The 27,675-nt window shown below is 50.0% G+C and overlaps 1 protein-coding gene across 1 annotated transcript; it reads left to right on the forward strand.

The window, feature by feature from the left end:
- Positions 1 to 542: 542 nt before the first annotated feature.
- ALKBH5 (alkB homolog 5, RNA demethylase) lies at positions 543 to 25,701 on the forward strand. The gene is made up of 4 exons (XM_069481931.1): positions 543 to 1,583; positions 10,503 to 10,583; positions 21,195 to 21,347; positions 22,244 to 25,701. Exons 1-4 carry the CDS (start codon positions 814 to 816, stop codon positions 22,419 to 22,421), a joined length of 1,182 nt encoding a protein of 393 aa, XP_069338032.1. The 5' UTR covers positions 543 to 813; the 3' UTR covers positions 22,422 to 25,701.
- The last annotated feature ends 1,974 nt before the right edge of the window (positions 25,702 to 27,675 follow it).

A 27,675-nucleotide genomic window follows, 5' to 3' on the forward strand; every position in this document is an offset into this window, starting at 1 on the left:
CGGCGCGTGGCCAGCGGCCCAATTAAAGAAGTGGAAGCGCCAAAAGGGGAGGTAACGGGGCGGCCTAGGTTGTGGCGGTTCCCCGGTGATTGCGCGCTGGGGACTGAGGCGTTTGGGGGCATTCGGACGATGCCGTGACGCAGCACAGCGACAGTGTTGACAGTGTGAGCGCACCCCTGCGAAGGGAGCTCTTCAGTCCTGGAGGCGGCGCGCCGTGGAGACAGGTTGCTGTTTGAGAGTGTTCCCTCGAAGCCCTTCAGCGAGTGGGGGAGGGGCGGCCGACGGCGAGCGATCTGGGTTTGCGCTTGCGCCGGAGCCTCTGCCGACCCGGCCCGCACGCACGCGCATGCCCGTAGCGCGCGGAGCCGCGGTGGCCAGCAACACCGCGCGTGCGCGTTGAGGAGCCCGCTAAGGAGCGGCGCTGGCGGACGTCGGGCTGGCGGCCCGTGACGTCGTGAGGAGCGCTTTAAAGTGCGGGCCGGGCCGGGCGTCTGAGGGTCTGGCTGGGAGTCAGGCCGAGTCTCCGTAGCAGCCCTCCACGGCATGAGGCGTTGCCAGCGTCCCGGCCCTCTGGGACGTGGAGAAGGTGGAGGAGGAAGAAGCCCCGTTGTCGCCACCACTGCATGACCCGCCGCCCCTGAGGCTCGACCCCGCGCCCGGCCCCTTGACGCCCCCCGCCTGGTCCTCCGCCCACGCATGGGGGCCCGGCACTGAGGACCTCCTTCCCTCCGGGGGCCCCGGGCGCGTCCCCCGAGAGCCATGCCCGGCCGCCCCGCCCGCCCCGGAGGACCCTAGAGTAGCGTCGCGGGGGCCATGGCGGCCGCCAGCGGCTACACGGACCTGCGTGAGAAGCTCAAGTCCATGACGTCTCGGGACAATTATAAGGCAGGCAGCCGGGAGGCCGCCGCCGCGGCCGCCGCTGCTGTAGCTGCTGCCGCCGCGGCCGCCGCCGCGGCCGAACCTTACCCCATGTCCGGGGCTAAGCGCAAGTATCAAGAGGACTCGGACCCTGAGCGCAGCGACTATGAGGAGCAGCAGCTGCAGAAGGAGGAGGAAGCGCGCAAGGTGAAAAGCGGCATCCGCCAGATGCGCCTCTTCAGCCAGGACGAGTGCGCCAAGATCGAGGCCCGAATCGATGAGGTGGTGTCCCGCGCTGAGAAGGGCCTCTACAACGAGCACACGGTGGACCGGGCCCCTCTGCGCAACAAGTACTTCTTTGGCGAGGGCTACACTTACGGCGCCCAGCTGCAGAAGCGCGGGCCCGGCCAGGAGCGCCTCTATCCGCCGGGCGACGTGGACGAGATCCCTGAGTGGGTGCACCAGCTGGTGATCCAGAAGCTGGTGGAGCACCGCGTCATCCCCGAGGGCTTCGTCAACAGCGCCGTCATCAACGACTACCAGCCCGGCGGCTGCATCGTGTCTCACGTGGACCCCATCCACATCTTCGAGCGCCCCATCGTGTCCGTGTCCTTCTTTAGCGACTCTGCGCTCTGCTTCGGCTGCAAGTTCCAGTTCAAGCCTATCCGGGTGTCAGAACCTGTGCTTTCCCTGCCCGTGCGCAGGGGGAGCGTGACTGTTCTCAGGTAACCCACCTGGGTGGAGGGGGGCGGCTCTGCACCCTGTTGCCTTAGCTACCCACCCTGGCCTGGGAAGCAGCAGCCAGTAGGAGTCCGTACTTTTTACATTTCTGACCCATTCTTGTGTTTGTAGCTTGTGGGGAGCAGGGGAAGGGGCGGGCCTGTGTTTAAAAACATGTAGCAAGAGAATAGGGATCAGGGAACCTATGTGAAATTCTGTACCTAAAGGCAGGTTTAGGGTGAACATGGAGTTGGCAGAATTAATCTAAAGCCATCTTTCCGGAAGGCTGAGATATTAGGAGCTTCTTTTCCCTTTTTTTTTTTGCAAGTTGCTTTTACATTCTGGACTTCCATTTCTAAATCTGCCCTCTTAAAAACAAGAGTTGAACTTAGTACCTGAGTCTTTCCTGTTTTGCTATTCTTGGTTTTCTTAACAGAATAATGTTCACAGATTCCTTAACAGAGAAAATACTCACAGGCAAAGGCCCCTGAGAATATTTAATTGGTAAAGAGTTTTCCATTCCCAAGTGGGGGAGTGACTTCTTTGGCTTTGAACAAATTAGTGGTTGGGCCGGGAACAGAGTGCAGCACACTCTTAAAATTCTCCCCCCTTGGCTGCGTAAGATCCCATGGGTTCTTTGTAAGAATATGTTACCTGTTATCAGAACTGAATAAAACAAAATGCGGCTGGTCTCTTCTCCTGGTATGTGAGCAGCAGAACTTAGCTTCTTGGCCTATTTTGGGTCCCAGATCCACTGAGGATTAGCTCAGTGTCATGGTCCCCAGAGAAGATTGCCTGCTGGAATATATTTGTTGTTTATGAGAAGTAAAAATTTATTTGGAAACTTCCTCCTTCCAGACCTCAAAAGGTAAATCTAATAATGTAATTCATTAATCTCCAAAACCTCTTAGAAGGTCTAGGCTGCAGCTATTGAGAGCAGCTTGGTTGACCACCATCAAGTATAGGATCAAGAGACACCGAGCTTTTGTCGTGAGCAGCTTAAACTCTAAAGTGAGTCAGTGGAGCCACAGTCATGAGGGGAAGCTGGATCCCTAGAGTGCTTTTAATATGACGAGGTCGTGGCTTTGGCAGCACATATATTAGTATCAGGAAGGCAAGTCATCTGTCTCATTTGAGTTCAGACAGCTGAGGTTGCTTCCATGTTGTGGATGGTAGCAGAGCCTTGTGATGTCCAAGACCACCTAATGGAAAAGTCTGGGAAGCTGGTGGCAGCAGAAGCAGTGCTTTAACTCCCTATGCGTCTGAAACCCAGAGTACCGCTTACCTGTCAGATGCCTCCTGTGATTTCGGCTTCTGAGCTTCTCAAACCTGCATGATGTTCGTAGATGGATATCTTGGCAGGGCCCTTTTAAGATGGGATTTCCAGGACAGACCTTCGCAAGGGGCCTGCTGTGTATGACAGGTAGTGGTCTGATTCCGTTGAAGGGCTCACAGTGCTCAAAGGACCTCACACAAGGACCATTTAGTCTTTTGATGGGATATTAATTTTCTACGTTGTCATAGGCTCTCAGGGTTGTTGTCAGGAGGTCCAGCAGTGGTCTGGTGCTTAATGGGAAGATCCCATGGCATTTTTTGACTTTGAGACTCCCACTTGTCCCGACCCCCAACACATGCACACTCTGGATTAAAGAACAGAAATTTCACATTGTTAATATGCAGGTCTGTTAGTGATCAGCAACAGGATTGCATCATGAGGAAAATTCTCTTCATCTTTTCCTTAGAATAGTAGAGTCTTAAAGCTTTCCCAGTCCCTTCCCAGCCCTCCTGGATTCAGACTTGGCTGTGGAGTTAGTGTGGGAGGCTCAGCCATGTCCTGAAAAGTGCTGCCCCAGGCTTTGAATCCAGCTCTCACTCTCATTTGCTTTGGGATTTTGTGGGCGTTCTCTGGCTTTCCCATCTGTAGATGGGAAAGATGCCAACTTCCGAAGCCTATTAGAATTAAATGTGGTGATTTGGTGTCTAATACAGGACCTGGTGCAGGGCAGGCACTTAAATGGCTGCTTGCTTTCATACACAATCACATAATGATCCCCTGCTCTTTTGGTGGGAAAGGGGCCAGGGATTTGGTGGAGCCTGAAACATGGCTCTTCCCTTCATGGAGTTTAGGCCCAGTGGAGACCTCAGACAGGTGGATAGTTACAGCCCAGGAAGGTAACTACAAGAGCACACTGAGGGGGGGACATCTTACCCATTCTGAGTGTTGGAAGTTTTGGGGAGAAAGTAAGCTAGAACTTGGGTGACTCAGGAATTAGCCAAGCAGAGAATGGTGGAGGGCACATGGAACAGTAGCAGCTTTGGCTGCAGTAGCAGGTAGTAGCCACAGGTAAGGTGGGGAGAGGAATGGATGTTAACATGAGGCAGATGGCATTTACCCTCCAGGGTTGGGGATGCCCTGGTGAAGCTCTAGTTCAGGGCTTCCCAACAGTGCTATTGTTGATACTTGGGGCTCACTGATTCTTTGTGTGGGGCTGTTCGTGCATTGTAGACTGTTTAGCAGCATCTCTGGCCTCTATCCGCTAGATGCCAGTAGTGTTTTTATGACAGCCAACACGTCTCCAGACATTGCCAAATGTTCGGGGCTGGGGGTAGGCATAGTGCAGAATCATCCCCAGTTGAAAGCCACTGCTCTAGAGTTCTGGGTCCTCCCACTAATTTAAATCTTCTAGCACCTGTTCACTTAGTACTTAGCTTACTTGTTACACAGGTGAGTAAACACCTGCCTGTTAGTAGTGCCCCTCATCAGATCCTGCAGATGTGAGCTGGTAAGAAGCAATGCTTTCTCTCATTTCTTAGTATGGATCCCAGCCCAGAGGCGATGATCAGTAAAGCTGCAGATTGGAAGGGAGGGGCTGGTGAAAAACAGTGGTGCTTTGCAGATGAGGGAGTCTAGTAATTGTCAGTATGATTCAGACTTCAGTTGGTGATGGTGGCAATGGTGTCTGTATCCATCCAAGGCAACATGGCAGGAATACAATTTTATATTTAATAGTGGTCAGCGTGGATGTTGATGGATGGCAAACATTGACTCAGCAGTGTCTAAACCTGGGCATTTAGTGCAAGGCTTCACAGATCCTCCTGGAAGTGCTTCAAACTCCTTTCCAAACCTAGTTGGCAGTTGTTTTTTGTAACCTTCCCATTTTGGGCCTGGGCAGGTCCCCCTCTTAATGCTGTTTTTTAATGAAATAAATATTTTTTACTTCTTCATATCAATTCATGCTACCTTCCTTCTGTTCCCTGTAAGGTGAGTGAGGCAGATTGAAACAGACTCTAGTTGGATTCATTTAAATAATTACTTCATGGCTAATTGCTTACTTGCTGCTACCTGTAGTCACTGCTACATTGCCTGTGGTATGGTGACCACACGCCCAGAGACCCGGGCCCTGGCCACCCCTCTGTAAATGACTGTATCACCCAGCCATGGGGCATGCACTGGGCTGCTCGGCCTGTGACTCTTCCAGTTAACAGTTGGTATTGGGTGGAGTGGGCACCTCTGTCAGTTCTGGGCTAAGGGCTGATCTTATTCAGCTGGTTGAAAGCAAAATTTAGCTTTCCAGCTTAAAATAGTTGGGAAAGTAGGGCAGACAGGTCCTGGGCCACATCTCTTGTGTGGAATCTTCTGATTCCATGGGAGGGGGAGGAACCACAGGATGAAGTCAGGGCTGTGCACTCTCAGGAGGAGCTCCGGGCCAGGGAGGTTGGCTGCCCTTGGTGCTGCCAGGCCTGACAAGAAGGCAGAGGGCAGCAAAGGAAGAAAAGTGAGTGGTGAGCCATAGTCTTAATCATGAGGCTCAGAGCAGGCAGAGAATAAATAGGCCATAAAAATTTCAGAGCTGTCTGGCCATTTTAGGCCGGGCAGTTGCTGGGCAGCCGTTGCAGAGGTATGGTGCTAGCTCTCTAGAAGCATAGGCTCATCTTTGCAGACCTCTTCCGTGGGGCTGGTGGGTATGCATGTGTCCTGTGGTGAGGCCAGCAAGGCCTCTGGGACAGATTATACCTTGTCACCAGGAAAACACAGATGGGCTTTTCTTCCTACCCCTGCCACCTGGGGGGGGGAAAAAAAGTTTGATGGCAAACTTGGAGTTCCAGTGCCACCACTTTAGCTATTTGTCCTTGGGCAAGTCACTTAATCTTTTTTGGGCCTCAGTTTTCCTCATCTGCAAAGTGGGGCTAATGATGCCATAGAGTTGTTATAGAATGTTGAATCTGTGTCACGCTACTGATGCTTAAAGTTTAGCTAAAAGTGTCCTAGGAAATGAGCTGCCCATTCTGTTCAGCTACTCTCTGTACCTTGATGTGCATAGAATTGGGACTCAGCACATTGACCTTTTTCCCTTGATTCAAAAGCCCTAGGACTTCTCATAAAGTTAGTCCAAGTGTCTTCTTGGAAGCTTGGGTCTGGTAAATCTGCGGTTCCTAACCCCCAGGTTGCAGACCAGTACCGGTCTGTGGCCTATTAGGAACCAGGCTGCATAGCAGGAGGTGAGTGGCAGGCAAACAAGTGTGAAGCTTCATCTGTCTTCATTTACAGCCGCTCCCCATTGCTCACATCACCACTTGAGCTCCGCCACTTGTCAGAACAACGGTGGTGTTAGATTCTTATAGGAGCATGAACCCTACTGTAAACTGCCTGTGCAAGGGATCTAGGGCCGGGCGCGGTGGCTCACGCCTGTAATCCTAGCACTCTGGAAGGCCAAGGCAGGAGGATCGCTCGAGGTCAGGAGTTCGAGACCAGCCTGAGCAAGAGCGAGGCCCTGTCTGTACTAAAAATAGAAAGAAATTATATGGACAACTAAAAATATATACAGAAAAAATTAGCCAGGCATGGTGGCGCATGCCTGTAGTCCCAGCGACTTGGGAGGCTGAGGCAGGAGGATCGCTTGAGCCCAGGAGTTTGAGGTTGCTGTGAGCTAGGCTGACACCACGGCACTGTAGCCCAGGCAACAGAGTGAGACTCCGTCTCAAAAAACAAGGGGGGGGGGGCGGGATCTAGGTTGTGTGTCCCTTATGAAAATCTAATGCCTGATGATCTGAGGTGGCACTGAGGCGGTGATGCTAGTGCTGGGGAGTGGCTACAAATACAGATTATCATTAGCAGAGAGGTTTATGTAATTAATGATGTCATTATATATTACAGTGTAATAATAATAGAAATAAAGTGCACAATAAATGTAATGCACTTGAATCATCCCAAACCCCCCACCTCCACCCCTGATCCATGGAAAGATTGTCTTCCATGAAATCCGTCCCTGGTGCCAAAAAGGTTGGAGACCACTGTGGTAAATAATTTGAGCCTAAGCTCACAATCCTGGCCCTAAAAGCATGAGCTATTAAGTCCTGTGGGCCTACCACTGTTGAGGGAGGCTGTCACCAGGCCAAAATCTTGGGCAGTCCCTCCATCTCTGGTCCATGCTAATCTAGGCAGGGCACAGAGTAGATGGGGGAATGGTGACCATATTGGAAATGTGCCTTAACTCAGTCTCCAAGACTGTCCCCTAGAAGAGAAATGTACAGTGCTGTGCAGTCCCTTGCAAAAATTTTTCAGACTCCTCATTTAACCTGCACTTAATTCTCTGAGAAAGGGCTTGCTGTGATCCTTGTTTTGTAGTTGTAGAGACTGGGATCTAAGTAGTAGAATAGTTCAGCTCAACACAACATTTCAGTGTCCACTGTATGCAGAGATGAGTGAGGGCTTTAAAGAGCTTTGTCTTATATGGAAGGCACAATTTCCACAAGGCCAAATGGAGTAGTAGAGAGACATGGGAGGGGTAAGGTTGAGCAACATGGGGGAAACCCAGCCTAGGGGAGTCAGGGAAAGCTTCCTAGAGGAGGAGATAAATGTGCTGATGCCCTAAAGAGTCACTCTGGGGTATAGAACTAGTGGGTGACAGAGCTAGGCTCTGTTACTCTTGATGCTTTTGGCATATTCATCATTGCTGGGCTAGGGGCTCAGCCCAGGCAGGAGCAGGCAGGCTGGACAACATGAGGTATTTCCTCTTCTCCCTGTGGAAACAAAAGAGCAGGAGGCACTGGAACTTTTCTTCATGCCAAAGGTAGGGCTGGGCCCAGGGCATATTAAGTTTCAAGCTGGCAGACTGGGACTTTCGAACAGTTTCTCTTGTAGCAAGTAGGTTCCTTAGCAGTAAGTAATGCCCTGTGGTCTCTGTTTGACACTGTCTGAAGTTTGGCCAGGAGAGCTTCCCTTGAGCAGGACTTTGAGCTCCTGTTGCAGGAGGCCGATGCTCTGAGGAAGGGTCAGTGGGCTGTGTCAGCAGCTTCCAGGAAGACCCGAGCTAATGAGCCCTCCAGGTAGGGTCAGTGCCAAGGTCATTTCTGTGGACCTGTGCATCCCTACCTCCACACTTGTTCTGAGGCCTGGGCTTGGTGGCAGGAAACTGGCATGGCTTATTGTTTGTTCTAGAGCCCTTTGGGGGATGGGGGCAGGGAGCATCGGGGCAGGCAAGCTTCCACAAACGTCTGGATTTGCTCCAGAACTGCATTAAAAGAAGTGGTTCCTTGTTGGAGATGGGAAGTAAAGGCCCTTGGTCATGCCTGTAGCCGAGTCAGACAGATTAATAACACTTGTCAACAGCAGGGAAGGTTGCCTGTAGCCAACACTGCACACTCAGGCCTCAGAAATGTGCCTTTGGGAGCTTGGACTTAGCTCTTTGGGGAAGTTCTGTGTCTGTGTGTGTATGCGACTATCTTGCAGCCCAAGTCCCCTCTCCCCCTAGTATGGAGTAGCACAGTGGCAGACATGGGATGAGACCTAGGGCTCCTAGCCTTGGAAATGGGGGTCCAGGAGGCCTCTGTTGTTGGCAGATCCCTTCAGGGGGAGCCTGGATCATGTCTCCTTGGCAGGTACTGAACCTAAGGCTCTGGCTTACTCCAGAGTGGTCTAGGGGCCTCTGGCTTGTGTCAGATGCTTAGTAAAGGTTGTTGGGTGCCAGGTATCCTGCATTATTTAACTTAATTCTGTCAACAGTCCTGCAGGTAGGCCTCTCACCACCCCTTTCCAGAGGTTTCAACCATGTAGACATACAACACTATGATTCTGCTTGGAAGGGAGGAGATGCTGTCTCCCTTTTAAAATGTCATAATCTTTAGTAATGACAAAAGAATACCTAAGTTACAAAGCATAACAAAATGAACACTCAAGAACCTACTGCTAACCTTATTACAGATGAAGAAACTGAAGTTTAGGCTCAGCATGTGATAAACCAAGGTCACAAAGCTAGTAGGCAACAAAGCTCAGGTTTGGACTCAGGTCTCTTCAACTCCCCAACTCCTATATGGCACTTCTCACTGTGGGCTGATGGATATTAATAGGTGTTATTTGAGAGAAGGTTTTTTGGTCAGTGCTCAGGTAAGCAAAGGCAGCAGGTTCTTTTGCTGTAGTAATTCTCAGATCCTTTAATGCACGAATGGCTTTTTGAAACTATAATCACTATTTTCCAAATTGATTTGACTGTAGACATTCATCCTCAGTCTCTTGTGAGACTAGTGTTCACAGAGAAAAATCTTGAAAAACTCTGGGCTAGGAGCAGCTTGGGTGGGGAATCTATAAAAGATTCTTTCTTCTACCACCAGCATGCCTCAAATCAGAGGTGCCTCCCCCTCGAGGCTGAGCCTCTTGTAGCCTCCTGGCTTTGTATCTCTTATTGGCTCTTGCATCCACCTCTTGCCTGCAGTTGGGCCAGCCTGGTCATCTGAGGAATCCCAGGCCTGTGGTGTTTCTTTTCTTCTTTTTTAAAAATTTAATTTTTCTACTTTTTTTTTTTTTTTTCAAACTCTAGTACGAGCCACACATCTTTTTAATATATGTGGTCTTGCTGTGTTGCTTAGGCTGGACTCAAACTCCTGGGCTAAAGCGATTCAATTTTTTTTTCCCCGCCCCCCTCAGCCTCCCAAGTAACCGGGACCCTAAGTGTGCCCCAGTGCACTCTCTGTGTTCTTTCTGACAGTTAAGTATGTGCCTGTACAGCTAGTCATCGAGAAGGGAGCTGATCAGCAGCCATGAGAGGAAGGTTAGTGGTCCAGGGGCAGGTGGAGAAGCTGAGAAGCCATTCTACCCCCTCCCCCAGGCCCCTGTGGCCAAGGGAGTTTTTTGCTGTGTAGAACTGGCGCAGCTCAGTGGAGGATCTTGGGATGTGAGGGGGTGTTATTGGTGCCATGCTCCCAGTGAGGGCACGTGAGGGGCTCGGGAAGTAGAGCTTGCCTCCAGAGTTTCAAATTGGAAAGATGCTAGCTGAGAAGAGGACAGTCATCTACCCACATTCATTGGCTTGTGAGCAGTTTTAAAAGTCATATAACTTGTTGAAAATAGATATTTGAAAATTCTTCAAATATCCCAAACACAGCTATCTTCAAATTTTTGGGTCCCCCCCAAATGGAGGCTTTTGCAAGTTTTTTTTCCAAGTAGACAAATTCTCTTTTGGAACATGGCAGTCCTAGTTTTCCCTGGTGAGTCAGTGTTGTCAGCGGCTGCCTTGGTTTCCTCTGTGTGCTGGAGGGAGAGAGAATGAGGAGGAGATGCGGTTCTTCATCTTTTCACCAAAGTCTGGCCTGAGTCCCTCCAGTTGCCTCCAGAGCCACTAAAGGTGTACCTGCTTGAGGGCTCGTGAAAAGAAGGGCTTCTGGCCTATGCGGGGAGAATTCTGCACTGGCCTCTGCCTTAAGAGGCCAGTGGGTCTCCTTTGCCTCATAGCAGGTTTTTCCTTGAGTTAGCTTCTGAGCAAAAGCTTCCTGGAGCTTAACATGGTATTTCTCTTCTATGTAAATCCCTCTCAAATAATGGGTAGAGGGTGGCCATAAGTAAGACCTGGACCATATTCCTATCCTCTTATCCCCGAGGAACGGTGGTTATCTGTCTGCTCTTCACAGCCACATGTTCTGTTTCTTTTTAGTGGATATGCTGCTGATGAAATCACTCACTGCATACGGCCTCAGGACATCAAGGAGCGCCGCGCTGTCATCATTCTTAGGAAGTAAGTGCCCTATGTCTGGTACCTTCTGCCTCACCTGCAGGCCTGTCTGGAGATGTGGGTCTGTGTCCCCTTAAAACTCGGCTCCTCTGTATCAGTGGCATAGCAGAGTGAAGCTTGGGAGAGCAGAAGTCTATAAGTTCTCTTACTTTTTATTTGAATTCTATGAGGATAAAACTGTTTTGTCTTTTCATCAGAAAATTAAGTTCTGTGGTTATTTACTAGGGAATTTAGGACCGAGCAAAAGCACATGCTCCTGATATTTATGGAGGCAGTATTGAGACAAGATTGGGGAACACTCTTCCAAACCATCCCAAAATCTTTTCCTCACCTCTTTGGTTCTGATTTGTCACATGTGCTCTTGGTGATTATTTTTAGACTCTTCCTTAGCAGCTTGCTTTAAAAATGCCTGGGTTTTCATGTCTGGGAGGAGGGAGTGAGGAGAGGAGATGAAGGCGCGATGTTAGGATGCAGTGTTCAGCAGGGTCATAGCTTGTGGCTGTTCTCTCTGGGGAGGAGATTGGGGATGTACTGATTAACATAGACAGACCTAGCCTCACTAGCATTTCTTTCTTTCCCCTCGTGAGGTGAGTGGATTGAGATTTTTCCAAGGGCACAGCCACACAGACATTGGGTGAAGACAAGCCTTTCTTTTGAATGGAGTCCCATTCAAAAGGATGGGTGATTGCTCAGTAATAAAGAAGTCAGTGAGAAGAGCAAAACCAGTACCTAGACTTAGGCATGATCAGACTGTTGTATAGCTTGCTATCTTTTTTTTTTTTTTAACTTAGAACAGTTTTATAGAAAATTGTGATGATCGCACAGAGTGTTCCCATCTACACTGCATTCCATTTCCCTAATTGTTAATCTTGTATTAGTGTGGCGTATTAGTTATAGTCAAGAAGCCAATATAAATCTTGATTGTGGGGTTTGGGTGTTGTTTGTTTGTTTTTTTTTTGAGACAGTCTCACTCTGTTGCCCAGGCTAGAGTGCTGTGGCGTCAGCCTAGTTCACAGCAACCTTAAACTCTTGGGCTCAAGCAATCCTCCTGCCTCAGCCTCCCAAGTAGCTGGGACTATAGGTGCGTGCCAGCACACCCGGCTAATTTTTTCTATTTTTAGTTACCTGGCTAACTTTTTTTCTATTTTTTAATAGAGATAGGATCTCACTCTTGCTCAGGTTGGTCTTGAGCTCCTGACCTCAAGCAGTCCTCCCTCTTCGACCTCCCAGAGTTAGGATTACAGGCGTGAACCACCGGGCTTGGCCTAAATCTTGATATGTTATTAACTGAAGTCCATACTATAGATTTTCTTAGGCTTTTCCTAATGTCCTTTCTCTGTCCCAAGATCCCACATTACATTGTCATGTCATCTTAGGTTCCTCTTGGCTGTGACAATTTCTTAGACTTGGCTTATTCTTGATGACATGGACTGGTTAGGTATTTTATAGAACCCACAGTTGGGATTTGTCTGATATTTCTCCCTTGCTCATGGTTAGATGGGGGTTATGGTTTGGGGGAGGTAAAGTGCCATTTTTTACCACATACCAAGGATACATAACTGTCAACACAGCTTATCGCTGTTGCTTTTGATCACCTGGCTGATGCAGCTTTTGTTAGGTTTTCTACTGTAAAGTTACTGTTTGACCCCTGTCCATTGCTGTACTCTTAGGAAGTCACTGTGTGCAGCCCACATTTAAAGAGTGGGGGGTTAGCCCTGTCTCCTTAATGGAGGAGTAGCCACATAAGTTACTTGGAATTCTTCTGCATGGGAGATTTGTCTATTTCCCTCATTTATTTATATGGTCAATCACTTAATATGGACTCATGGGAATTTATTTTACATTCAATTTGTTCTGGCTTTGGCCATTGGAAGTTTTTTTTTAAGTTTTTCTGGCTCACTTTTTTTTTTTTTTCCAAACTTCAGTCAGTAACTTTGGCATCCTGTCCCTTTGGGCACAAAAGTTCAGAATAATGTGGAATAATGTGGTAATGAAGTCTCTTTAGCATGACTGTGCCACTCAAGTCAAAACTGAGTATTCATTTTATCATCAGTAGAACGGATAGGATCCAGGCTCTGGGATGGTCCTGTGGTGCAGGCAGAGTGCTAGGCACATATGGGAGCTCCAGACACTTGAGTCAACTTGGTGGTTGGCAGCCTCTCTTCTGTAACTTAACAGTATTCCCAGAATTCATCAGGGGAAAGATTTTTAATCTGCCTTTCTACTTTCTGTTTCTGTGGTTCCCAGCACAGGCCAAAACCCAGAACCTAGAAGTAACAGAGTCCACAGAACCAGAACAGTAACTTCTCAGGTGTTCCCTACTGGCCTCTCACAGTAGCTTATTCTGGGGAAATCTTTGCAGGAGGTGGTCATAGCGTGTCAGGTCAGTCTTCCGGCTGCTGCTTCTTAAATGGTGACTTCCATACCTGTCCTCCCAGGCTGGCTGAGTCCGATGCTCCTCAGCACAGCTAGGAGTCTGCACTGTTAGCACCCCTGGAAGCTCTTCATATATTTGGGCCCCTGGCATTAGTCTGACCTTGGGAATGGCTGTTATGGGTGACTGAGGCTCTTCTACGTTCTGACTTCAGTGGATCCAGGAGCCATTCAAGGAGTAGGCTGGAGGGCAGAAGCACAAAGCTTTGGGGCAAGGGGGCTGAAGAGGAGTGGGAAGATGTCCTCCAGCTTCCCTAGGCAGCTGAGCCGGGGAAGTGCCCAGCTGTAGGGAGCCAACCCGGGGGACCAGAAGAGAGGCTTGGGCATCTCCATTGCCTGCAGAATAAAATCCAAGCATCCAGCCTAGTCTCCTTGGTGTTTCCTTTTTTTCTTTTAATTTGATGAAGTCCAGTTTATTTTTTGAGACAGGGTCTTACTCTGTTGCCTGGGCTAGATTGCAGTGTCTTGTGGTCATAGCTCACTGCAGCCTTGAACTCCTGGGCTCAAGTGATCCTACTGCCTCAGCCTTCCAAGTAGCTGGGACTGCAGGCATGCACTGTCATGCCTAGCTAATCTTTCAATTTTTTTGTAGAGACAGGGTCTTGCTATGTTGTTCAGGCTGTTCTCGAACTTGGGATCCTCTCGCCTTGGCCTTCCAAAGTGCTGGGATTATAGGCATGAGCCACCATACGTGGCTTTTGGTGTTTTCCCCTTCATCTTCCACTCTTCACTTATTTTAAAGTACCTGCAGCTCCTAATTTGGTCCATGGACTTGTGTCCTGGGCTCTTGTGGCAGTGTGGCCTCCATTGGGAATACCTTTCATCTAACATGTTCATCTTCTGATCCACACCCCAACTCCCCAAATGACCTACATATACACGCTGAAAATTGGTTAACCTAGCCATTCTTCAAGGCTCAGGTTGACCATTTTGACATGCAGGAAGCATCATACACACCTATAACTCTTGTAGCGCACACATGCCCCAGTTTGGACTGTCACAGCCCATATGCTTGCCATTGTGGATTTCCAAATCTACTTTCTGTGGGAATGGGGAGATCCCTGTTCATTTGGGGCCCAACATGAGGCCTAGCCAGAGGAGACTCAGTCAGTGTGTGGAGAACTATTCACACCAGTGAGGAGCAGCTCCAGGGGCTTGTCTTAGAAAATGATAAGTTGTGACAAGTTGAAAAGGGGGAGCATCCTGGCCCAGGCACCACCCAGAGGAGATGAGCAGGATGTGGCCTTGTGGGAGGTGGGTGGGGGGTACCTGGTTGATTTGATGTCTTCTGGTGAGGTTGTGTTCTAGTGGGTAGAATCTGAGCATTGAGCCTGGCTCTTCTCATAGGCAAAGGGATTGGAGCCAGTCCTGCCTTCTCTTAAGGTCACATAAAGAATGCACAGGCTGCTGAGGGAGGGCTTGGGGTCTCTGTCACCAGCTCAGGTCAGTCAGAGCTGGCAGCGTCTTTCCAGGGGCCTCATGGAGGGAAACAGGTGGATAGCTGCCAAGTGCTTTCTCGTTTAGCAGACATTCCTGTGAACATGGGTGGTGCTGAGTCTTCATGCCCATGAGCCCTTGTTTCTCACGGGATGGCTATAAATGACCTTTTGAGAGTCTCCCAGGAGTGGAATCCAAACATTATAACCTTCCCTTGCTGTTGTAATGCTTGGCCTTGCAACTTAGCCAGTAAATGGCTGACTGAGACCTTGAACCTGAGTCTCCTGGTGCTGAGTCTTGTGGCCCCTTGGTGGTTCACACAAACACCCCAGATCCTGCCGTTGCCCCCGCACTGTGTCATTGGGATAGATGGTTTGAGTTTAAGAAACTGGAGCTCAGATTTAGAAGAGCTTACTTGCCTCTTTATAGTCTTTGGTACCCCTGGCAGGGAAGCTGGACCTAACCTTTTTGGAGGTGCGGTTAAAGTTTTACATTACTGAGGTTAAAGTTTTACATTACTGATTAGATACCAAGAGGCTGACCAACTTCAGAGGTATAGCAATTCATCTGTGAAGGAGAACCATTCTGCTCCTTCCATGATTCCCTAGTATGCACCCTGTGCTCCTCCTTCCTGAGGACCTTGCTAACTGCCCTATGCCAAGTATCCATGTTAACCCTGAGAGTAGAAGGTAGAAGGTGTTGAACACAATGTGAAAAGTTGCTCAGATAGAAAGTGAGTCTCAAGTCATCTAGCTAGTTTGGAATGATCTTGGAGCAGGGATTTCTCACTTGACAGAAACACCAAGGGTCTACTATGTACAAGGCACCAGAGGTAGGCACCATGGGAAACTTAGTGCTCCCTTGGTGCTTCATATGTAACAGGTTTGCACTTTGCATGCCATTCTAACACAAAGCAGAGTGAGCACTGGTATAAAAGCAGAATGTATTCCCTGGGGGCCCAGCCAAAAAAGAAAAAGTTGCATCCGATTTAGGGGGAGGGTGGGCTTGGTAGATCTGACCCCTGAGCTAGAAACTGCTGGCCAGGCAGAACCGGTAAGCTCAAAGGCTGGAAGGCAGGGAGTGCAGGGGTGAAGGAGGGAGGGATGCCTTGGATCAACATTTGATCCTCAGGAGATGGCTTGTTGGTCCTCAGGGCCTTCTAGTTAGTGTTTCCAGGAGGCTCCCAGGGCAGCACTAGATCTGCCTATAAGACTCATATTCCTGAGGTTGGCACACTCCAGTTAATCAGATAAGGTGGCTCAAGGCAGCTTACATAGCCCACTTCTTTGCTTTTGGTCAAGTGGAACTCAGCTCAGAGTGGTCTGAAGCTGGAAAAAGCAGCTAGAGATCCATTTGTCAAATAGTAACTGAGGCCGTGTGTGCTAGGCTCTGTGCTAGTGCCAGCAATGCAAGTTAGTGTGGGCTCTTGTTCCATTTGTCCTTTGAGGGAAGGCAGACATTTAGCATCTCACCAGAGATTGGTCAAGGAAGGCTTTCTGGAGATGTGCCACCTGAAAGTAGTCAAGGATGTTTGGGCCTCGGCCAGGCATAGAAGGGAACTCAGGGACAAAGTTAATCAATTCAGAAGGTACACTCTTTACAGAGACTAGAGTCCAGGAAGTCTGAGGTAGTCTATTATTCTGGAACACCGAATAGAGATTGGGTGGAGGACTTGATATAATCTAGGACAAAAATGACTTCATGTTGTGTGGAGAAATCTGGAGGTCACTAGGGAGCCATGGAGGCATGTGAGCTGTGGGGCGAGAGATTTGCATGTGAGAGGTTATTTGTAGGAGGCTGAACTCAATGGTTTATTTGGTCATTCAAGCCAAAGAGTCCTAGGGGGGTCAGGAGGGAGCCCCTCCCTGAAAGCCAAGCACCCCGAGTGTGAGGCTGAGTGTGTGGGAGAGCAGCCGTGGAAACAGAGGGTGCACTCTGGGCTGCTGCCCTCCACAGCCCGCTGGAGGAGTGGCCGTCTCTTGGTTTCCCTGGCTCTGACCAGTGCTTGGTATTGCTCCTGTCTCCGTGGTTCTTGTTCCCTGTGGCTAGGTGTAGTTCACGTTTGCTCCCTGGTTCAATGAGTGTGTGTATCCACATGCGTACACCGTGTCCATTTGGCAGCCTAACCATTCTGACGTGTCTGCAGCCTGCCCAGGGCGTATGGGGACAATGAGATTACCAGGGGAGGTGACAGGCTTGGGCTTTGGCCCCTGGGTTTGCTGCTTTCTCTCCAAATGCAATCTTATCTGAGCCCTGTGTTCTTACATGAAAATCGGGGCAGTTAAGGTTAAACCTGTGAATGTTGGGTGGGTTTTCTCCTAGCCCCTTCTTGACTATACCGTTCCTCTGATCTTGTTAGATAGTAGGGGATGAGGAAGGCTGTACTCACTGGAGGTACATTGTGAGCAGAGGCCCATGGAATAGGAGGGGAAGAGAAACTCAAGTATGGAGTTCAGTGGCCCGGGTGGAGGAAAGCAAACTTGGTCTTTGGCCTCATGGTGTCCTGGAGGGTGACATTGTGATACCTTACTAGGTATGAGCTGTAGGAATCCCTGAGTACCTGTAATGCTGGCCCTGTGTTCTGGCTGGCATCCATGGAGCCCTGGCTCCTGGGGCTCAGGTATGTACTGTGGTATACAGTCATGTTGACCAGGCTGAACGATGTAGAAAGGCTCCCCTCAGGGCCTGGGTATCACCTGTGTGGGGGGAGGTCTGCTGGGAGCCCAGGACCGTGTGCCTCTTCTTTAGGTGATACCCCTCATGTGCTTTCAGGCTCTTCTGAACATAGCATGCTGCTATCCCTATTTCAGAACTGCTCTGTGGAGAGAGCAGAGTAGGAATTAGAGAGGAGCCTGATGTTGGCCAGAGGTCGGTGGAAGATGAGTGAGGCAAGTCCTGTGAGGGGAGTGGGTACTATTGTGGGAGAGACAGCAGGGTGCAGGTCTGAGCTTTGTGGGAGGCTGGTACCCAAAGATTCTGGAGCTTAGACCTAGACCTAGGGGCCCAGATTACTAGATAGACAAAGGGGTGCTTGGGTGTGTCCGCCACACTTGTCTCTGCTGTCTCGTTCTGTTGGAGAGCCAGGCTTTTAGCACAAGGGTGCTTCGTGAGGGTGGAGCCAGGAATTAGAGAGTAGTTGATAGCAGGCTGGGGACTGCCATCCCTCCAGGGTCACTGTGGCTGGTTGTCCATCTCCCAGACACAGTGCTCTGCTCTGCTGCAGTGAAGAGGGCCCACCTGTACTTTAGAGGCCATCGTGGGTATCAGCTGTGTGACTTGGGGTGGTAGCTATGTGACTCGGGCCAGTGACTTTCCCTTGGATTTAGCAGTGCTACCCCCCCCACCCCTGTAGTGGGAATGCTCCCCAGCAGCTTCTCTGGAGGATTACACGTGATAAAGGAGCATGAAGGGAGCACCTGGAACAGAATCAGTTCCCTCCCTTCCCCTCAGTTCACATGTGGGTGTCGTGGGCATCCTTTGTTCTGACCTTACTTTTACCTATACCCAATCCCTACTTTGTCCTGACCTCTCTAGGGGTGGTGGTCTGCCAGCTGACCCTCACCTCACATACCTGGGTTGCCTTGCTCTGACTCCAGGATACTGACTCAGATCTGTAAGGCAGGTCTTTGTTCCTCCTGGGGAGGCCCAGGTCCAGATTTTACTAGAACTGGGCCTTCTGACTCCAGATTTTATTTTTTTTATTTTTTTATTTTTTTTGAGACAGAGTCTCACTCTGTTGCCCGGGCTAGAGTGCAGTGGCGTCAGCCTAGCTCACAGCAACCTCAAACTCCTGGGCTCGAGCGATCTTCCTGCCTCAGCCTTCCGAGTAGCTGGGACTACAGGCATGTGCTACCATGCCCAGCTAATTTTTTCTACATATATATTTTTAGCTGTCCATATAATTTCTTTCTATTTTTAATAGAGACGGGGTCTCACTCTTGATCAGGCTGGTCTCGAACTCCTGAGCTCAAACAGTCCACCCGCCTTGGCTTCCCAGAGTGCTAGGATTACAGGCGTGGGCCACCGCGCCCGGCCCTGACTCCAGATTTTTGGCTCTTTCTGCTAAACTCTGAGGGGCCTAGCCTGGTCCATGGGAGTTGGTGCCTTTTAACGGGGGCATGTTCTGAAGTTAAGCAGCTGGTGGGCTCTGGTCTTGGGATCTAGCTCTAGCCTGTCTAGAGCTCACCCCACAGCTTGGTGAGTTTTTGGAAGTGGAGGGGAGGGCAGGATCTTCTCCAGCTTTTATAAGATGTACTTGTAATAGTCTCAGGGGATATGTCAGGAGCCGTTTGGGCCCCAGAGCGCATACTATTCCCAAAGTGGGTGCAGAAGGCTGGGTTTCCAAAGTGGGTACAGAAGGTTGGGTTTCTAGTAAGGCCACCTCTCATCATCTCTTCTCTGAGGGCTGCCTCTGATGACAACAGGGCTGTCGTGCTGCGCAGGGGGAAACAATGCTCTTCCCTTCCTTCAGGCAGCCAGAGAAACAGAGAGGCAGCTAGTGCCCCTGGCCTGTCTGTCCAGGCTCAGGTGGTCCCACCTGTCTACCTGGCGTCTCCAGCAGTACTAAACCCATGGTGTGGGTATGCCACCACTGCCTCCCAGGCAGGCCACCCCAAGTAATAAGCAGCTCAAGAAGGGCTGGAGCCCACGCCAAGTTTCAGTGTGGCATCAGGTTGTGGCACAGGGACTCATCTTGGTGACTCTGCTGTTCTCTTGCCATCTGTCATTCACCTAAGGAAACAACTCCATAGTGCCCCACCAGGACTCATTAGGGCTTTCGGGGGACCCATGGCCTTCCTGCCCGGATACCTGCGTGGTCTTAATTTTATGGGTGCCAGAAGAGGGTCTTCTCTTTGAGGCCCTTGGAGTCCTTTCAGTCAACTTGAATGGCTGATGTTTCACATCGTCTGATGTCTGCTGCCTGGACCTCTCAACTCAGTGGTATGAGGCCTGGTAAAGAGGTCATCAGGGCTCAGGTAATTCTATTCTATTTCACATCCTCATCTCTGGGTGTTGCCCATCACCATCTTTACCCAAAGAATCCTAGCTGTGAAGGAGGCAGCTTGCCCTTGATTCCTGGACCCTCAGAACTGAAGGTCTAGGGTCATGTCACATTTCTCCATCCTTTGCTCAGATGTGGCAGCCGAGGCCTGAAGGATGGTGACTAGCTTAGACTCCAGCAGCGCCAGGACTGGATATTCCTCTTCTTGCTGCTGGGTCCAGCTTCCCTGAGCCTGGAGCAGCCCAGAGTAGAGGCTGAGACTGGTCGGCCAGTCGGTACAGCTGGGCCCCTCTGGCCGCCTCCATCATGAGGCCAAAGCAAAGGGGCAGGGATGCCTGCCCACCTACCACTTTGAGCCTGCGGGATCAGAACATTGGTTCCCAGCTGTAAGGAAGAGAGATGCCCCCTGCTGGCTTCAGGAGGGAGACCTCCTTGCCCCCACCCAGGTTCAGAGTAGCTCCTGCCTGTCAGACTTGAAGTCTCGCTTAGGCTTAAACTTTTCCCCACAACTTCTAGGATGCATGATTTGCTGCCTTTCTGACTCAATTTCTCCCATCTGTTCACAGCAGCCCAGTCAATGGAAGGTGGTGGTGGCAGCCATGGGGGATTGGGGGAGCTGTAAGGACCAGACGCAGTTGTTACCCAGAATGCCAAGTAGCATAGCTCGAGGGACTTCTTGCATTTCTTCCCTGCTCTCTTTCCCTCAGCATCCTTGTGATGAGGTGTGTCCTTTTGAATCCTGCACTGACCATAGCCCCTACTTCCTCAGAACCAAGTTACTACTCGTTTCCTGCGGACTCTAGGAAAGGTGCCTTCAGGGCCTTCTGCTAGTGCCCCATCACTCCCTACCCAGCCTGTTACCTAGGGCCCTCTCCTGCCCATGGCTCCCACCTGCCTGACTCGCCAGCCTTCTCTGTGCCTCACAAGAAGCCCCAGGGCTTCTTTGAGGTTTTCCAGACCTGCTTCCTTCTGGTTTGGCTTTATAAAGGAGCTGGGTCATTGCCCTGAACTGTCTCTACCCAGCTTCTCCACCCCCTCTTCCTCATCTGTACTTGTATGCTTTCCTTTACTGGGTGGTTTCTTCCTTGAAACTCGTACCCAGTGCTGGTGGGGACTTTGCCTTCAAATTCCCACTGGCCTCTGCCTGGTCAGCATCTTGGAACAAGCAGAAGCTGCCAGGTCACTACAGTGGGACCAGAGTCAAGCTCATGATCATGAAGTGAGCTTGGGCTGCCCTCCGTGGCTCTGCCACTCAGCCTCAGTGTCCCTGTCTATATAGGGAGAAAGGGTAGCTCTGGTTCTCTTACCCTCTGGCCTCTCTGCAGGCCTGGACCAGGAATCCTTTCTGTGTTGGTGCCCACTAGTGCGGCCCTCATTCTTCTGGCAAGTGGAATAGATGTCCCCCAGAGAATCTCTGGGCCCAAGTAGGGTGATGTGCAGCTGCCTCATCCAGCTAAGAGAGAGCCCTGGGATCCTTCCCTGGTGCAGCAGATACCTATCACTGGAAGTCTCCGAACAGAAGTGTTCTCATTCCTTACTCCTAAGCCTGAACTTGAAAAGGAAGGAGGGCCTTTGGAAGTCAGCTAGACCAATCTCTAGTGGAACCACAAGGAGGCTGAGGTACAGAGTGCTGACTTCCAGGCCCAGCTGGCCCCCACTCGGCCTTACTAGAGAGAGAATTGGTTTGATGGGGCCCACACCCTCACCAGAGGCCCATTGGTGACCCCATGTTTCCTTTGCAGGACAAGATTAGATGCACCCCGGTTGGAAACAAAGTCCCTGAGCAGCTCCGTATTACCACCCAGCTATGCTTCAGATCGCCTGTCGGGAAACAGGGACCCTGCTCTGAAACCCAAGCGGTCCCACCGCAAGGCAGACCCCGATGCTGCTCACAGGTACTCGGCTTAGGACCCTCAGAGGCCAGCAAATCAGCCCCACGGCCTGGATACAGGGTGAAATGGGTGGGGAAACCTGAGGGGTAAGCTGGTTAGGAGTCTGAGATTGCCCACCCTTCCAAAGCCTTGTGTCTGGTTCCTCTGGTTTGGTGGCATTGGTAGCATTCCCACCTAACCCCTGGCCAACTGCCTGTACCCCCAGAGAGACTCTGACAAATGGGAATGTGTTGTTTCCTTCCTGTGACTTCCTTTGCTCAGTCTCATCTAGCCAAACACTCTGGTGGGTTTATACTTAGGTGTTAAGAGGGAATCTTGGGACTTGGAAAATGGCGAACCAGGTACTTATTTCAGAAGGGTTGGGTAAGGTTTCTAAGGAGGTAAGCTGAGACCAGAAGGATAAAGAAGATGTGTGGAAAGGGCATTCTGGATAGGAAGTGCTATGTGTGAGCTGAGCCCCCAAGACAGAAAAGAGCTTGGTGGTTTCAGGGGCCAGTGGGGTTGGTGAGTAGAGAAGGAGGGGGAAGGCATGGGGGGGCCGAGAGAAAGTGGGGAGAGTGGGGAAGTAGAGGTAGACAGCAGGACCATGCAGGGTCTTGAGGCTGTAGTAGGGAAGACCTTCTATCCAGCAGCCCTGGCCGTGTTGTGGGGCACCAGACTCAGCCAGGCAGACCCCACAGAGTAATTGGGAAGTGTCTCAAAGACTGGGGTGGCCACTGGCACTTAGTGGACAAGAACCTTCCGTGCCAGTGGTTGTACCAGTACTGCCCTTCATTGAGGACTACTGGGCTGGAGTGACCCATCCCAAGGGTGGGGATTCTGAGGCCAGGCCCAGAGGTGGCACGGCCAGGCCTTTCCTGCCAGCTTCTCAGGCAGCGCCCCCTTACCTTTCCTTTCAGGCCACGGATCCTGGAGATGGACAAGGAGGAGAACCGGCGCTCAGTGCTACTGCCCACACACCGGCGAAGGGGTAGCTTCAGCTCTGAGAACTACTGGCGCAAGTCCTACGACTCCTCGCAGGACTGCTCGGAGACAGCAGGCAGCCCTGCCCGAAAGGTGAAGATGCGGAGGCACTGAGGCCTGCCCGCCACCCTCCTGAGAACTCTGGCTAATCCTCATGTAGCTGCCCCTTCTTTTGTTTTGTTTTGAGGGTTTTGTTTGTTCTGGGTTTTTTTTTTTTTTTTTTGATCCTGTATATTTTTTCCTTGATTTGTTGCCTGTTAAGGCTGAAGAACAGAACTGGCCAGGACCTGGGTTCTCATGTTCTTGGTTTTCCTCCTGGATGGAAAGGCTGTTGGCATCTGTAGGGGACAGAGGCTCACGCTGGAGTGGCCAGTAGAGGTGTGGGTGCAGCTGTCTTCAAGTGGGGCTGTGTCAGGCAGGGTTCATTTAAAAGCAACAAAATGTTTTAGTTAAGAAAATTCTTTTGCTTTCATTGTAAATCTTTGCCGTGTTCTAAACAAAGTTCAATCTCTTACCCACCCCTTCCCTCCACTTACGTGCTTGGTTGAGGTCTCCTGGGACCTTGCTGGTTCTGCGCTGGGCCTGCTGTCCTCCACTTTTCACCTGCTCTCTGTGCCCTGGAAGTTCATGCAAACACCCTTCCTTCCTCCTTTGGCGGGGGGGTTCAGGTTGGCTGGGCAGGGGCTTCAACAGTGCCAGCCCCTGCCACCTTAAAGCTATTGCTGAGCCCCCTGGGCTTCCTCCACACGTACTGGCCTGCTCTGCCCACAGTTCCTTGGGCTGCTGAGGGGCTAGCGCAGCGGTCCTGACCTCTCTTGCCAAGAGCACACCTCTTTGCTGAGTTGCTCCTTTCAAGCATATGCTTGTGATTATATGGAACAGTTAGACTCGCCAAGTTGGGTCAGTTTTAGGAATTTTTTCTAGCTAGAGGGACTGGTGTCCTAGCATTTGGGGTATGGAAATTTGTTGTGGTGTGTGGTAGGGTTTTTGTTTTCTTTTGTTTTGAGTTTTTTCTTTTGGTCTCTTGGCGTCTCCCTTTCCCTTTCCTTCTTCCTCCATTGGCCAGCTTGGGCCGCCTCCCCCTGCCATCCCTCTAGGAAGGCGCCTGCGCCCTCTGCCTGCAACATACATCCAAGGCCAGAGCTCAGGCCTGCAGGCCGGATTGTTGCCGTCTCCACCTCAGGCATGTGAGCTGGGGAAGCGGCTTTTAAAAAATTATAATAAAAAGTTAAAGTTTTTGGCAGTTTCTACCCACTCAGATCCTGGAAAGCTGCAGGATTTTGCTGATCTAGATTTATTAGGAATGTCTTCTCGTCAGCCAGGCCAGGACCTGGGCTTGCCGAGAGCAAGGCGTCCCGGCAGCCAGGCTACCACCATTCTGGGGCTTTGTTTCCAGAGGCCCAGGCCTGAGGTCTCAGAGGCTACAGAAATCTGGGGCAGCCACCATCAAGAAGCCCCTCTCAGGGGCCAGAACTCCTTTGCCAGCGTGGATTCCTCAAGTCGGGACTGCATAACTAAAGCAGTTGCAGTTTTATTTTTTTTACAGCTTTTTTCCCAAAAATGATTCGTAGTTGTGTGTGCAGCACTTTGCCCGATATGTGTGCTCTACAATAAAAACCAAATCTAATATATTTTGAAACAGTTGTCTGATGCTGTCATAAGAGAGGGCTTGCCTTTGGTGCTTCTTTAATCCTGTTACTTCTTAAAACTTTGGACGCGGGTTCGGGAGCCAGAGCACATTGCCCACCAGGGCCCCAGAGGAGACAACAGTCACTAGCACCAGGGCTCTTGTGTGCCCAGCCTTGCTTGGGCTGACGACTGAAAATGGACTCACCCACTGCCCTCTCTCCCACTCCAAGGAAGATGGACTTCGTAATCCATGGTGTCCAGGTGCCCAGGGACCACACCCTGCTAAGTTCTGGAAGCCTCTCTTCTGGTATGATCATGAAGAGGCTGGTGCCAGTGAAGGGGGAAATGGTATTCACAAAGGCACGGGAGAACCTGGCTTTTATGGAAGATGTGCAAGTGGTTTTGCTCATTAGATTCTTAGGTTCCCACTATGTATTGGCCAAGCCCTCACTGAGTCCCCAAAAGTAAGCAAAACTCTCTGGTCCCTTCTCTCAAGATGCTCACGATAGAGTATGGGATACCCGTACACGCATGAAGCAGATGATTTTGGGTGGGTGAGGCTGGGGCCCGGAGGGGTTAGTTCCTCCAGATTTTAGACCTAGCTCTCTGGGCTTGGCTAAGGGTTTCAGTCTAGAGTCTTCCCTCATTCTGTTCCTGTGCTCAGAGCCAGTCTGCTTGGCCAAATTCTTTATGTGGAAACCTGGACAAACTGCTCATTTAGCAGGGAAGAGAGACTCCAGAGGGAATAAGTAACTGGCCAGGGCTTAGTCTGAAAACCAGTGCCAGGGTATGAAGAGGGGTCAGAGCCTTGGCGTGGGCGCTGGCTTGCAGGGGGTAGCTACAGGGCTGGGCAGAGAGTGGATCCTGGATCCCCTGAGAGGAGAGAGGTTGAAGCTGAAGGAAAGTGGTAGAATGTCATCCAGACTGTACATGCAGAGGTGGGCGTCTCCCACTCCACGCCTGGGCCTGACTTGGCATGGGATGAGGGCTCAGTGAAGGGCTGGGGGGCTGAGAGGGACCCTCTATTGTAGCTGTTACAAAGACCCAGGCTCTTCCCAGCCCCTGGGTGAAAGAAGCCCTTCACCCTGTAGGATTGAGAGATAGGAGGGGCTAGCGGAAGGGGCTCCAGCCCCGGCACTTCCTGCCGTGTCACTGGCTTCAGTCTCTACACCTGTACTCCATGGCACCCCGTCTGTGATATCCTCAGAGTAGTCCCTCAGAGCCCCACACCTGACTACCTGAGTCAGCCTGTTCCCAGCTATCTCCTGGAGCTCTGGGCCAGGTGCTGAGTCCCACCGACCCCTGCCGCAGCCCAGTCTTGCATACAGTAGATGCTTTAACAGCTGGCACCGGGAAGCCCATGTGCCTGGCTTCTGGCCAGCGCTCTGCTTCCTGACCTCTTGGAATGGCTGCCCAACAGGCTGCTACCCTTTATGAGAAATAAAGCTCTCCTTTATCCAAAGTTAAAACAAACAAACAATTGGCACCAGACCCATCCACCTAGGATCCCATCCCATTCCTCCAACCCTGCTGTGTAGACGGGGAATTTGAGGCCCAGAGAAGTCAGGGACTGGCCTAAGATCATGTTCATGCACTTAAAATTATATTTGAGTGTCCTGTGTGTGCCAAGCTTAGTGCTGGAGGAGATACAAGATAGACCTGGTATATAATGTCATATACACATAAGGTTATTACAAATTGTACTGATATAAAAGAAGTAGCATAGAAATTGTAAATAATAAAATATACAAATACACTCTTTATTATAAATTCCATACAGCCAGTTATTTCTCACGAGAAGCTTCTGTTTTTGTTTTTGTTTTTTTTTCTGAATTCTTGTATTTGTAGTCTGTCTGTGGTTGTAATTCAACCACAACATGATGAAGGAAGTTATATCTCATCTGTTTGTACCAGTTTCCTGTGGCTGCCTTAACAAATCACTACAAACCTGGTGGCTTAAAGCAACAAATTATTCTCACGGTTCTAGAGAAATTTGAAATCAGTATTACAGGCTGTAATCAAGGTGTTGGCAGGGCCATGTTATCACTGGAGGCTCTGTTCCTTGCCTCTAACAGCTTCGAGTGGCTACTAGCATTCCTTGACTTGTGACCACAACTCCAGTGTCCGCCCCCGTGGTCACATGGCCTCCTGTGTATACCACATCTCCCTCTGCTTCTCTCTTAAAAGGACATTTGTGATTGGAGTTAGGGCCCACCCAGATAATCCAAAATTATCTTCCTATGTAAAGATCTTTAATCACATCTGCAAAACCCCTCTTTCCTTATGAGGTGACATTAACAGGTACCAGGAATGAGGACCTGGTATCTGTGGAGGCTACTGTTCAGCCCCTATACCGCTCTTTGACCAATGAGGTTATTGTCTTTAAATCTGACAAATGACCTACTGTTTACTCATTCTCAGATGATGTTAATTGAATTCCTCAGCATTACTTTTAAATTTGATCTGAATTGTTAATATTTTCACCATTGTTTTCTTAAATCTAGACCTGTGCTCTCCAATACAGTAGCCACTGGACACTGGCTATTAAGCACTTGAAATGTGGCTAGTTTAAATTGAGATGTGCTTTAAGTGTAAAATACACACCAGAATTTGAAGAGTTGTTATGAAAAAAGAATGTAAAATATATCATTAATAACTTTATATCAATTACATGTTGAAATACTATTTTGGACATACTGGATTAAATAAAACATGCTATTTAAATTAATTTCATCTGTTTCCTGTTACTGTGTTAAATCTGGCTACTCAAGAATTTAAAATTACGTATGTGGCTTGCATTTTATTTCTGTTGGATGGCACTGGTCTAGAAGATCAACAATAAATCAAGCCTGATTTGTGGTATTTGTCAGTTTCCGTGGTGTAAATACTCCCATCATGGCTGACTTCAAGCTATCAACATAAGGTCACTGAACATGGAGTTGTGAAGGGGTGCAGTATAGTGTTTCCACCATACAGATACAATATGTGTAATTAACTTAAAAAACATAGATAATAATGAAATGTAGTAAGATAAATAGGAAATTCTTACTTTTGAATGTTACCTTAGTTTTTAATATAATTTTAATTCTACATAATCTAATTTTTAATAATGACTGTTTAACAACTGACTTGCAAAAATTCTTGGGCATTTGCCAACTGGCTTTTGCAGGAGGCTCCAGCATACCACTGGGTTCCCCTGGAAGAGTTTTGAGCAGAGGAGGGATGTGATCAGATTTAGGATCCCTTGGGCTGCTGTGTTGAGGACAGTTAAAATCGGTAAGAAAGCCATTACTTCAGGGAGAGACGGAAGAGCTGGGGTGGTGTGAGGGCTCGCTGCTGCAGTTCCCCTCTGTGTCCACAGTGTGGCAGCAGAGTCTGAGCAATGGTGTTTGGGGGTGGGTGGACAATGAACAGTAGCTGTCCCTTGGTTTGGATGGGGAACTGAGGTCCCCAGAGGTTCAAGAAGCTGCCAGAGGTTACTCAGTGATTCTGCCCTGCTCAGCCAGGCTTCAGGGCTAGTGGTGTGGAGGGGCACTGGGACCTGGGGGACAAGCAGAGAGACTCAGATGCCATCAGGTGCCCTCCAGGCCACCCACAGAGCTGTGGGCAGAGCTCCCAGCCTGGGCCCTACACTTTACCTCTCTTGGCCCCAATTCTTTGGGGAGTTGCATTGCCGTTGCCCTCTGCCTCAGGCAGCACTGCTTGAAGCTACCTTCTTTAGCCCCTACCTGGGCTTCTC

Source organism: Eulemur rufifrons, chromosome 9 (genome assembly GCF_041146395.1).
Source record: "Eulemur rufifrons isolate Redbay chromosome 9, OSU_ERuf_1, whole genome shotgun sequence".
In the NCBI taxonomy this organism is placed as follows: Eukaryota; Metazoa; Chordata; class Mammalia; order Primates; family Lemuridae; genus Eulemur; species Eulemur rufifrons.

Coding starts and splice junctions, on each gene's coding strand:
- ALKBH5 (XM_069481931.1), top strand. CDS start 814: ATGGCGGCCGCCAGCGGCTACACGGACCTGCGTGAGAAGCTCAAGTCC. Junction 10,584..21,194: donor GCTGTCATCATTCTTAGGAA/GTAAGTGCCCTA, acceptor TTTCCTTTGCAG/GACAAGATTAGATGCACCCC. Junction 21,348..22,243: donor GACCCCGATGCTGCTCACAG/GTACTCGGCTTA, acceptor CTTTCCTTTCAG/GCCACGGATCCTGGAGATGG.